The 13,311-nt window shown below is 37.0% G+C and overlaps 1 protein-coding gene and 1 non-coding gene across 27 annotated transcripts in view; both read left to right on the top strand.

Annotated features, from left to right (window-relative positions):
• Nucleotides 1–13,311, top strand: part of trpm1b (transient receptor potential cation channel, subfamily M, member 1b) — a 150,537-nt gene that overhangs the window by 119,739 nt on the left and 17,487 nt on the right. For 19 of the 26 annotated variants that reach the window (XM_073942261.1, XM_073942267.1, XM_073942268.1 and 16 more), the window contains 5 exons: nucleotides 596–809; nucleotides 3,060–3,184; nucleotides 4,297–4,468; nucleotides 5,760–5,934; nucleotides 8,452–8,575. In XM_073942261.1, the coding sequence (XP_073798362.1) occupies nucleotides 596–809; nucleotides 3,060–3,184; nucleotides 4,297–4,468; nucleotides 5,760–5,934; nucleotides 8,452–8,575 (810 nt within the window). Of the gene's footprint in view, nucleotides 1–595; nucleotides 810–3,059; nucleotides 3,185–4,296; nucleotides 4,469–5,759; nucleotides 5,935–8,451; nucleotides 9,081–13,311 lie in introns of those variants that run through there. The other 7 variants (XM_073942278.1, XM_073942282.1, XM_073942279.1 and 4 more) reach the window with 2 other exon arrangements.
• Nucleotides 5,335–5,416, top strand: mir204-3 (microRNA mir-204-3). The gene has a single exon (NR_161925.1). It is a non-coding gene; the product is annotated as a microRNA mir-204-3 (primary transcript).

Raw genomic sequence — 13,311 nt, forward strand, 5'->3', positions numbered from 1 at the left:
GAAACTGGAGAACCCGGGCAAACTCCACACAGAAATGTCAACTGGTTTAGTAGGGACTTTAACCAGAGACATTATTGCTGTAAGGCAACAGTGCTAATCACTGGGCCACTGTGTTGCCCATGTGAAACGAAGGGGGAGTAGGGGTGTGTGTGTGTGTGTGTGGGGGGGGGGGGGTTCTTCAAGGTGAAGATACTGACATAGGAAAACTCTGGTTATTTATAGTGAGTTCGGAATCATCTGATTGGTGAATTAATCGTTAGCTAATGCAGGACCAGCTGTGATCAATCATAATCACGCGATTCTCTCAAAATTGGTTTATGAATAAACTTTTTTTATTTTTTTATGTTTTTGCATAATTTTGTATATTAATGCAGATGCATTTGATGTATAAATCATTCCATTCAGTATAAAATTAGGAATTATTTCCAAATAAAGTCATCTGTCAGAATCTTACACCGGCCCATGCCTACTGCTAGACAAGTTCACTTGGCGAGGAAACAAACAACTTCTTTTAAATCTCCAATTAATCCTCAAATTTCTCTCTCTCCCTCTCTCTCTCTCTCTCTCTCTCTCTCTCTCTCTCTCTCTCTCTCAGTATATCCGGGTGTCTCATGACACTAAGCCGGACAGTTTGCTGCATCTGATGGTGAAGGAATGGCAGCTAGAGTTGCCCACGCTGCTGATTTCGGTCCACGGTGGCCTCCAGAACTTCGACCTGCAGCCCAAACTCAAACAGGTGTTTGGTAAAGGCCTGATCAAGGCTGCGGTGACCACCGGGGCCTGGATCTTCACTGGTGGAGTCAGCACGGGTGGGTATATATCGTGTGAACTACACTGCAAAAATCTTACTTTCAGATTTATTTCGTCTTGTTTCAAGTCCAAATATCTAAAATATATCTAAAAAGAAGCACTTTCTGGACAATAACATACCAATATAAAATAGTTTTTGCTTTCATTAATAAGTTATAAAAATTCATTTCATTTTCTTTTCGGCTTAGTCCCTTAATCAATCAGGGTTCACCACAGCGGAATGAACCGCCTTAATCAGCATATGTTTACGCAGAGGATGCCTTTCCAGCTGCAACCAATCACTGGGAAACACCCATACATTCTCATTCACACACATACACTACGGACAACTTAGCCTACCGAATTCACCTATAGCGCATGTCTTTGGACTTGTGGGGGAAACCGGAGGGGAGGAAAACCACGCAAACACAAGGAGAACATAAGTCATAAATATTAAGTGAGCTTTCCTTAATCTAAAATTCATATTTCAAACAACATTGGTAGATTCTTTTACTGCCATCATTAGCAGAATGTTTTGCTTGTTTACTCACTTGATTTTGACTTGGCTTGTCTAGAAAAAGCTTCTTGAGTTAAGAAAATTTTCAGATAATTGGACTAGAAACAAGACAAAAACTCCAAGTTATAAAAGAGTACACATTCTCGGAGCACTACTGTCCTATAGAGCAGTGTTTCTTAACCATGTTCCTTAGGGATTACTAACACTGCATGTTTTGGATGTCTCCTTTGTCCGTCACACCCATTACAGGTCTTTCAATCTCATGGAGATATGGAAAATGTGAAGGGCTCCGGAAACGTGGTTGAGAAACACTGCTATTGAGTTTAGCTTTTCAGATCAAACATATCTAAAAAAGTCAAATTCTTCAGTTTTGTTGGACAGTGAAGTGAACAGCGGCTCTCTTGAGTTCCCTGGTCTGTAAATATGGTTCCTATCCACACGACTATCGCAACATGCACCAAAACAACAACAAAAAAACAGCAAATCGACATCTAAAATTGGCCCAATACTGGGCAAAGCTTAATCACAATTGATTGCATCCAAAATGAAAGTTTACGTAATATTCATGTTTGTGCATTACATATATTTATTATGTATAAAGTATGCACACTCATACTTCAAATCAAAACTATACAAAATAAAAACATTTACACATAAATTATATACAAATGTAAATGTCTATCACATCAATATTTTATATCTAAATAGAAATCAACTTTAGCTGCGTCCCAAATGGCACACGATGCACTCATACACTTTGTACTTATGCACTTACACACTCAACAGCATAGTACATGTATGTAGTGTTGTCCCAAATGGAGCACTGTTTTTTTACTAAGCGGAAATTCAAACCGTTTCCCAGATGACGTTTGACGTTTGCCAAATCAGTGAAATAAACGACCGAATTATCAAATAATACCTGCCGTGAGTATAACCGCATTCACCATCAGGAGGCGCTATAATCACTCTCGCAGGAGAAATTTGCTTTCACCATCCAAAACAAATAAAGTTATCCAACATGTGCGCCCGATAGCTCCGCCCCTTCCGCTACGTGAGCGAACCTGCGGTTGTTGAGTGCGTGAAGTGTCCATTACACACTTAGTTTTAGCGGCTGAATGAGTGCATCATCCGGGTAATTAAAGTGCACTTATTATTTTTAGAGTTTTTGGTGTGAACGCACTACTTACTCTATTTATACTACAAAAAGGCGTAGAATAGTGCATAAGTATGCGATTTAGGACGCAGCTATTTTCTCAAACATTATGCATATACACAGTACACACACACACACATATATATATATATATATATATATATATATATATATATATATATATATATATATATATATATATATATATATATATATATATATATATATATATATATAGCCTGCAATTAATCTTTGCCCAGCATTAAAACAAAACACATCAAAAGTCGTTAATAGTGCAGTGCTGTAATCGATTTCTGACGTGTTTTTTGATGCCAGTGTTAGACGTCTATTTGATGTTGTTTTGACATCAAGGTAATTTACATTGTAGAGATACGCACGGATGCATTAAACATTTCTTGTAATACTAAATGTCGTTATTTTGGTGCTCAAATAGACGTCAAGGTTATAACATCAAATATAAAACGTTTGACTTCATTCTTGATGTCGTTTTGACATTTGGATTCACCTTTGTTCTGCTTTTTCCTGTGATTGGTTTCAGATAAGATTTTCAGTCTATCATTTGCTCTTCTCTCAATTTAGGAGTGATTCGGCACGTCGGAGATGCTTTGAAAGACCACTCTTCAAAATCCAGAGGGAAAGTCTGCGCTATAGGAATCGCACCGTGGGGAATCCTGGAGAACAAGGAGGACCTCATTGGAAAAGACGTAAGCTCAGTCTAATGGCATTCAATACATAGCATAAAAATATTCGTCACTTAATTTTGATGGATCGTTTAATCAGGTTTCGACTACATTTTTTAGGTTATACAAAGTTGAACTCAATGTTTTAGTCAGTTTGATTGAAGTAAGTTGAAATTTGATTCAACTAAAATATTTACGTTGGCAATATTTTGTTTTACAATATAACAATACATACTGATTTAACTATTTTATTAGCTAATCAGGTTTCAACTTAATTTTTAAGTTATAAAAACTCAATATTTTCAGTCAGTTTGATTGATGTAAGTTGAGATGACTAGAAAAGTAAATTTGATTAAACTAAAAAAATTATGTTGGCAAGATTTTGTTTTACAATGTAACAACACATTAATTGTACTTATTTTAATAAGCTAATCAGGTTTCAACTCATTTTTTAAGTTGTACAAACTCAGTATTTTCAGTCAGTTTGATTATTATAAGTTGAGATGACTAGAAAAGTTAATTTGATTGATTCAACTAGCCAAATTTAAGTCTGCAAGAATTTTTTTACAGTGCCACAATACATATTAATTTAACTTATTTTAATTATCTGATCTGGTTTCAACTTAATTTTCGTAAGTTATACAAACACAATATTTTGTGTCAGTTTGATTGATGTAAGTTGAGATGACTTGAAAAGTTAATTTGATTCAACTAATAAATTTGAGTCGGCAATAATTTTTGCAGTAACAGTACATACTCATTTGACTTATTTTAATAAGCTAATTAGGTTTAATTTTTAAGTTGTACAATCTCAGTATTTTAGTCAGTTTGTTTAATGTAAGTTGAGATGACTAGATAAGTTAATTTGACTGATTCCACTTAAATTCAAGTCTGCAAGAATTTTTTTGCGCCACAAAACATCAATTTAACTTATTTTAATAAGCTAATCAGGTTTCAACAAAATTAAGTTATACAAACTCAATAATTTTAGTCAGTTTGTTTGTAAGTTTAAATGACTAGTTAATTTAATTTAACTAAAAAATTAAACTTATATATATATATATTTTACAGTGTAACAATAGATGAGAGTCATACTTCTGATGAAATTCACGATGCATTGTTTGCTTTTTTTTCAGGTCAACAAACCATACCAGGCAATCTCCAACCCTCTGAGCAAACTAGCGGTCCTCAACAACAGCCATTCGCACTTCATCCTGTCTGATAACGGCACTTGTGGCAAATACGGAGCCGAGGTCAAGCTACGCAGGCAGCTGGAGAAGCACATCTCGCTCCAGAAGATTAACACTCGTAAGTGCGGCGGCATCAGAGAATCTTATCTGCTTTAGGTCTAATGTACCTCTGATCTCCTAAGAGGACGCATGTGAAAGCTCGCTAAGGGTTTGAACGACACCAGATATATCGAGATTATCAGTAATGGGTGGTAGGGATGTGTAATATGTATCGTTTCAGCATCGATACTATAATGTAGACTGCAAAAATTATCTTTAATTCTGTGTTTTGTGATTGATGTTTTTATTTTTAGACTTTTCACCGTTTATTTATGCTTTTGAATTGCATTATGGGAGCTTGATCTTTGTTCCAATAACTTTTAACTTTGCAGAAGATTAAAAAAGTGACTTTTATGAACATTTTTAATAGTTTAAAGTGATATCTAAGAGCTTGGAATGACCAAGAGGCGACACTCTAGTGTAATTTGGGAAACAGCCACTAGAGGGCGCGGCGCCCATATTGGAATGAAAACTCCAATAGAACAACAGCATACTATAAGTCTGTGAAATAAACTATTGAAAGTGCTGATGATTGTGATAGTAAGTGTTGTATTGTCGTCTTTTAGGTTGTATCTCAGCTTTAATGAGCTTTTTAAATGAATAAATAAAAAACAAAGCAGCAGCTTGCCATCGCAACAGCAGTAAGATTCAATTGACAGCCGATCGCTTTCACTCCAAAATGGCGGAATCTATGCTGGGTTCTGCTGTTGCAATGGAACGTTCTATTGAGTGTCGCCTCTTGGTCATTCTTCGCTATTCACTATTTTTTTCATGGCAAGGTTGACATTTGCATGCAATTGCTCATATAAATTTTTTTCCAGCATCGTGCAGCATAAGTGTCGTGATCCCGGAGCGATGGAGACGTGCAGCGTGGTTTTGGCGTCTGTGACCTGTGGGTTTCCCTTTGTCATCCTATGCCTAGAGTTTGTGATAAGGCAGGGACAGCAAAGGGAGGCTCAGCCGTCACCACTCACATCGGCTGATCTGGGATCAGACCCCGGAGAGAGACGAATTAATATAATTGTGCTCCCCTCTTCTCTTGACTTTTAAATGCCTCTCGATTTTTAGCAGTATTTTCAATTAGTCCAAATGCAGGCACATTAAACTCGACAGGGCTCTCTGGATTTTATTTTATGCATTTGGAGTAATTGAAAATGAGATTTAAACACACACAAACACATGAACGGCTCAAACATTCAGGCTAATGTTTCGTAATAGTATTATATTGATATGTGCACAATCCCTGTTCTGAGAAGTCCAGAGCGTTTAGGTAAATTAATTGCTTATGTGTGTGTGTGTGTGTGTGTTAGGATTGGGTCAGGGTGTACCGGTGGTGTGTCTGATTGTGGAGGGGGGTCCCAACGTGATCTCCATTGCCCTGGAAAGTCTGCGCGAGGAGCCGCCTGTGCCTGTTGTGGTTTGCGACGGCAGTGGTCGAGCGTCTGACATCATTTCCTTCGCCCACAAATACTCCGAGGTTGAAGGGTGAGTGTTGTCAGCAAATAAATCACGCATTTGCTTTAGACCGAATGCATCTCAATCACTCCGAACTCAAATTACTTGCACTTCATCGCTTTAAAAGTACAAACCACTGTTAATAGACAGACTCAAAACCCTAATATATATAAATCTGATGCATGGCAATATATGCAAATTGCATATGACATTATGGGCCCTATCATACACCTGGCGCAGTGTGGCGCAAGGCGTGGCGCAATAGTCTTTTGGTAGTTTCAGCTTGGCGCAAGAGTGGTTTTGAGGCGTTGCGCTACGCTGTTTAAATAGCAAATGCATTAGCGCTCATATGTGCACCCATAGGCGTTCTGGTCTAAAAAGGAAGGTGTTCTGAGGCGGACCGCTGGTGCGTTGCTATTTTGAGAAACTATAATAGATTTTTCATTAGACCAAAACCAACCCGGTCTAAACTCCAGCGCAGAGTTGCGCCTCGCTTACACACTGCTTAATATGCACAAGAGAGCAATAGACAAATATCTTTACATATGAATAAATTAAATATTAAGGATACATATAGGATATAATAAGAATAGATATAGAATATAAATATAAAAGGATTAAAATATTACAAAACATATTATTTTCTAGCCTACATAAATATGAAAAATCACTGCTTTTATGTCTTCATCTCGGGAGGCTTTTTCAGTTCATTCATAACAATTTGCTTTTGTATAATGTTATTATTATTAGCAGTATTATTTATTATATCCATATTTATATTTGTTTTATTAAAAACAAGCTTAGATTTGTCCACCTGTCAGGTTTTAGACCGTATGGGGCACAGCATGTGTTTTAGGATATAACTCAGGTTTTTGAACACACTTCATTATTATTGTTCATTTATTCATTTGCTGGAAATTAGAACTGAATTTAGAAATAGTTTTGAAATGAATATTTGCGCTTAACAAACAAAAGTATTTATTTATAGACTAATTGATGTCTGTGTGTAAAGGTTTCCCTATCCAAGAGCGAAAGTGAAAGTAGATCCATTATCTCTCATTCTCACGCAGTAGATGCTCTGTTTAACAGTTTTGTTAACTGTTTGCTTGTGAAATGCTCAGTTTTTCCACTTAGACTTACTTTGCGTCCTGTAAATAGCGAATGCGCTCTTGGCGCGACGCAGCTGACTCTTAAAGGGAATGGGAGATGAGACTCTAATTGCTTTATTCTCAAAACACACCTATAACTCATTAAGAAAATAAACTCAACCCTTTTAGACCATGCGCCGCGGCGTAAAGCAGATTTCCCGTCCTTAAATTAGCAACAACTCGTCCTGACACGCCCTGAAAGCATTTGTGCCCTGCGTTTTGCGCTCTGCGCATGGACCGTCAAAATAGAGCCCTATAAGTTCAAATTTGAACTTAAAATGTGTCATGTATGTAACGTATGTTTTGAAATATTGCAAAAATGGCCACTTTTCTGTTTATTTTTTTAACATTATATACACTCACCGGCCACTTTATTAGGTACATCTTACTAGTACCATGTTGGACCCCGTTTTGCCTTCAGAACTGCCTTACGCCCCATTTACACGGGGCGTCAGCTTCAACGCTTCCCATTCATTTTGAATGGGTGACATCAGGCGTTGCGGAACTGCATTGTGTTGCATTTTGGATCCATTGGCGCCACTTCAGTGCCATTGCTCGCTGCAGAAGTTGGCACTTTCTCAACTTTTCAAGTGCCGACGGAAGCGTCAGCCAATCAGATCGTTGTATGCAAATACATTAGCTCAGAGAGAAGCCGATTGCTGACTAATTTCATTGGCTGATGCTGTAATGACGATTGCGTCAGCCCCAACTTCAGACACGCCCTCTGTCAAGCGTTGAAGCCCCGTGTGAATGGGCTGTTATACTTCGTGGCACAGATTCAGCAAGGTACTGGAAATATTCCTTAGAGATTTTCCTTCTATATTGACATGATAGCATCACGCAGTTGCTGCAGATTTGTTGGCTGCACATCCATGATGTGAATCTCCCGTTCCACAACATCCCAAAGCTGCTGGATTGAGATCTGGGGATTGTGGAGGCCGTTTGAGTACAGTCAACTCATTGTCACGTCAAGAAACCAGTCTGAGATGATTCGCGGTTCATGACATCCATATTTAGCTATATATGAACATAAAATTATAGCTAATATATTTGAACATTTGTAATTCCACTAGTCTGTGCAAAATATAAATATATATATATATATGTAAAAAGTACAATATATATGTACACTACAATCTCTGCAATATTTTTAAATATATGTTGTAAATCCAAATGAGCTTGTATGTTATATTGCATATGTATTTATGCAATTACCATATATTATTAGTTATGGGATGTAGGGATGCGCAATATGTATAGTTTCAGCATGGATATCGCAATGCACACTATATACTTGAACTTGTATGTCATACTGTATGTGTAATTTGCATATATTACCATATATCAGATCTCTGTGTCAGTCAGTTCCCTAATATGTTATAATGAATTTATTTTTCAGATTGGTAAACGAGGACGCAAAAGAGCAACTGTTGGTCACCATACAGAAAACCTTTAACTACAACAAAATGCAGTCCGGCCAAATTCTGCTCATGGTCCTTGAATGCATGAAGAAGAGGGAGCTGGTAAGTTTCTACAGTAATGTAAGGCATCATAGCGCAATAAACATCAACATTTTGGCCAAATTAAACCAGTTAAAGGGATAGTTCACCCAAAAATGAAAATTCACTCACTATATACTCTCCCTCAAGTGGTTAAAAACCCTTTTCTTATTTCTGGTAAACACTAAAGAGGATATTTTGGAAGAAAGCTGAAAACCTGTAACCATCCATAGTAGAAAAAACAAATACTATGGAAGTCAATGGTTGCAAGATTCCAGCATTTATTAAAATATCTTATTTGATGTTCAACAGAAAGACACTCAAGTAAAGGGGGAGTATGATGGCATAATTTTCCATTTGTTTGGACGATCTCTTTAAGACCAGCATTAAAGATAAAGCTGGTTTAAAGTGTTGTGTCTAAAATATAAGATATAATTTAGTCTACACAGAAATCATATAATAAGTGCGAGTCTAAAACTGTTTTGAATGTTTTGTGCAAACTTTCATCAATAAACCTTCCCATTCATTATTCATTTTGTCCTGCATCTTTCTTCATGTGTCCTATTCATTTGTGCATCTGTATTTGCTCCATAGTTGCTTTAATCAGGCACATCTCATCATACGTTAACATTTAAAGCATTGAAGAACAGTAGCGAGTAGTGCTTTACCTCATAAGTGGTTGTTGCGATTTAAGAGAGAGTTCACCCCAAAATAAACATTTACTCACTGTTTACTCTCCCTCAAGTTGTAAACTTGTTTATACGCCAAAATAAATTGTAATTTATGTAGGCTAATAATTATGGCTCATGATTGAGCCCACACGGAATCTGCGCGCGCAGATTTCTGCAGATTTTTAGCCCATCATTAATTCTGTTTATTTACTTGCGTAAATGTTTATATCTGAATTTATTCAGTTTTTATTAAGTAATTTATTACTTTTTATTTCATATATTAAGGTTTTAGTTATGATACTCTGCTAGATACTCCCAAAATAATTCCGCAGAAATCCGCAGATTTTTACCAAAATTCTCCGCAGAAATAGCAAAAAACGTCCGCAGATTCCGTCTGGCCCTGCTCATGATGAATTGAGGTGATTCAATCAAGTCAATAAGTTAAATATATTTACTTTAAATAAATGTAACTCTTACAGTACATTTATTAATGAAACCCCTGATATTTCGTTAAGCACTTAAGTCACCTATGGTATAACCCAATGCGCCATGAGCTCTGTAATGTCATTATATTTATGCCGCTGCAGCTTTAACTGAGGGTAAGTGATGTGCATTAATGAATAATATGATTATTTAAAGTGGTTAAATCAAGTTAATATACAAGTTAAATATGTTTACTTGAGTTTACTTGCATCTGAGCACATTCCCCCTCAACTTTTAGGCGGGAATTGGCGTACGCCAAAAACAGGACTGGAAATTTGCGTAACTTACGCCACTTCCTACACAAAAGTTGTTATCTATAAAGAACAAACTTGACAGGAGAATGTGTGCGGCTATAAGTAAATGTAACTTATATGTTTATTAATGAGACCCTATATCGCTATACACTCCTTCAGTCACCTACATAGGATAGCCCAATGCGCAATGAGCTCGAGTAATGTCATTGTTTATGCCGCCGCAGCTTAAACTAAGGTTAAGTGATGATGTGTATTGATGTATTAATAATTTATATGATTATTTAAAGTGGTTAAATCAAGTTAATATGCAAGTTAAATATGTCTACTTAAGAGTTTACTTACATCTGAGCACATTCCCCCCTCAACTTTTACGCGGGAAGTGGCGTACGCACAATACAGGACTGGAAATTTGCGTAACTTACGCAAAAACTTTTTCTACGCAAAAGTTATCTAGAAAAAACAAACTTGACAGGAGAATGTGTGAATGTGCGCAGCTGTAAATGTAACTTTTACATTTATTATTGAGACCCCAGATATGTCGTTATACACTCCTGCAGTCACCTATAAGATAACACAATGCGCAATGAGCTCGGGGAATGTCATTATTTATGCCCAACTAAATAATCTTTAATCTTTTTATCTTTAACTAAAGATAAGTGATGTGCATTAATGTATTAATCAATGATTGGATTATTTAAAGTGGTTAAATCAAGTCAATATACAAGTTAAATCTGTTTACTTAAGAGTTTACTTGCATCTGCGAACATTCTCCCCACAAGTTTGGCGCCATTTTATAGTTCACAATTTTTGCGCAGGTAGCACACTGTAAAAAATAAATCCGTAAAATTTACGGTAAAAACCGGCAGCTGTGGTTGCCAGTACTTTACCGTTAAAAACACGGTACAAACCGTAAAAATAATTTCTAATTTTTACGGAAAACTACCGTATTTTATTAATTTATAGAGGTAATATGTCTGTATTTTGAATGACCAACATCTACACATCTTTTGTTACAGTTAGACACGTTAGCACACCCACATGCAGAAGGTGAAGAGGAAATTACATAATGAGCCAATGCTTATCACAATCAACTTTTCCCACAAGCAGAAAAGACTATCGGCATATAGAAGGTGCTCAGTGTCATTCACACAGCTACTAAACACCAGTATGGTAACACGCATAAAATTAAAGTCATGAAATAAACATTGTTTATCAACATTAGATGTAATATAAATCTCTAATGTACATAACTGATGGGGAAACAACTAAAAAGATCCATATTAATGTCAATAAAATGCATAAAAAGTTATGTGCCGTGCAGGGAATTCTGGGAAAGTAAATTTACGGTTATTCGCTATATATATTAAGGAAACATACCGTTAACCATTTTACGGATTTGTACTGTAGCATTTTAACAGTTTTTTTTACTGTTGAAAACACGGCCATTTTTTACAGTGCACTAAGCGAGACTGGAAAATTCCGACACCACTTCCTACGCAAAAGTTATCTATTACTTGTCAGGAGAATGTGGGCAGATGCAAGTTTGTTACCCCAGATATTTCGCTATACACTCCTCCAGTCACCTATAGTAAAAAGCGCAGAGCTTGAGTAATGTCATGCTTTATGAATGCCGCTGCAGCTTTAACTGAGGGTAAGTGATGTGTATTAATGTATTAATCAATTAAATGATTGTTTAAAGTGGTTAAATCAAGTCAATATACAAGTTAAATCTGTTTACTTAAGAGTTTACTTGCATCTGCGAACATTCTCCCCACAAGAATTGGCGAAATTTAACAGTTCACTATTTTTGCTAAATTTTTGCTATTTTTGCTAAATTCCGACACCACTTCCCATGCAAACGTTATCTATTACTTGTCAGGAGAATGTGGGCAGATGCAAGTTTGTTACCCCAGATATTTCGCTATACACTCCTCCAGTCACCTATAGTAAAATGCGCAGTGAGCTGGAGTAATGTCATTATTTATGCCGCTGCAGCTTTAACTGAGGGTAAGTGATGTATAACGTGTATTAATCAATTAAATGATATTTAAAGATGTTAAATCAAGTCAATATACAATTTAAATATGTTTACTTAAGAGTTTACTTGCATCTGCGAACATTCTCTTAACTTTGGCGCCATTTAAAAGTTCACAATTTTTGCGCGGGAAGTAGATCTAAACGAGATTGGAAAATTCCGACGCCACTTCCTACGCAAAAGTTATCTATTACTTGACAGGAGAATGTGGGCAGATGTACATTTGTTACCCCAGATATATCGCTATACACTACTCCAGTCACCTGTAGTTTAACCCATTGCCCAATGAGCTCGGGGAATGTCATTATTTATGCCACTGCAGCTTTAACTGAGGGTAAGTGATGTGTTTTAATGTATTAATCAATGATACGATTATTTAAAGTGGTTAAATCAAGTCGATATTCAAGTTAAATCTGTTTACTTAAGAGTTTACTTGCATCTGCGAACATTCTCCCCACAAGTTTGGCGCCATTTAATAGTTCTTTTGCGCGGGAAGTAGCACTAAGCGAGACTGGAAAATTCCGACGCCACTTCCTATGCAAAAGTTGTTATCTGTACTTGACAGGAGAATGTGGGCAGATGTACATTTGTTACCCCAGATATTTAGCTATACACTCCTGTAGTCACCTATAGTTTAACCCATTGCCCAATGAGCTCGGGGAATGTCATTATTTATGCCGCTGCAGCTTTAACCGAGGGTGAGGGATGTGTTAAAGCATGTAGTAATACCGCCTCAGGACAGCGTATAATCTGTAGCTATACATCTGGATGCGGATCAGTAGTGCCACCTGTTTCATACGTTCATTCATTCCTGAAAGTGAGCAGATGGAGGAGGGAGGGAGGGTGGATCCATTTCTCTCTAATCCACGCTGGACATCTCTGTTTTAGCAAGATCACATCACGTCGCCTGGCATTAGACGGGCTAATGGCCTCCACAACTGCGGTTTTATTTTTACATAAAGCGAGATGTTAATGTATGTTAAGAGCCAGCCTTTGATTTGTGTGGATGTTTAGGACGTAGACCTAAATGGGCATTAAATGCGGCTGGTGATATGTAGATGATGGCAAGCAAGCTAATGCTTTTCACAAGCAACATACTGTACACTCACCGGCCACTTTATTAGGTACACCTGTTCAACTGCTCTTAATGCACATTTCTAATCAGCCAATCACATGGCAGCAACTCAATGCATTTAGACATTTATGGTCAAGACGATCTGCTGCAGTTCAAACCGAGCATCAGAATGGGGGAGAAAAGGGGATTTAAGTGGCTTTAAATGTGGCGTGGTTGTTGCTGCCAGACAGGCTGGACTGAGT

The sequence above is a fragment of the Danio rerio genome, chromosome 25 (assembly GCF_049306965.1).
Source record: "Danio rerio strain Tuebingen ecotype United States chromosome 25, GRCz12tu, whole genome shotgun sequence".
NCBI lineage: Eukaryota > Metazoa > Chordata > Actinopteri > Cypriniformes > Danionidae > Danio > Danio rerio.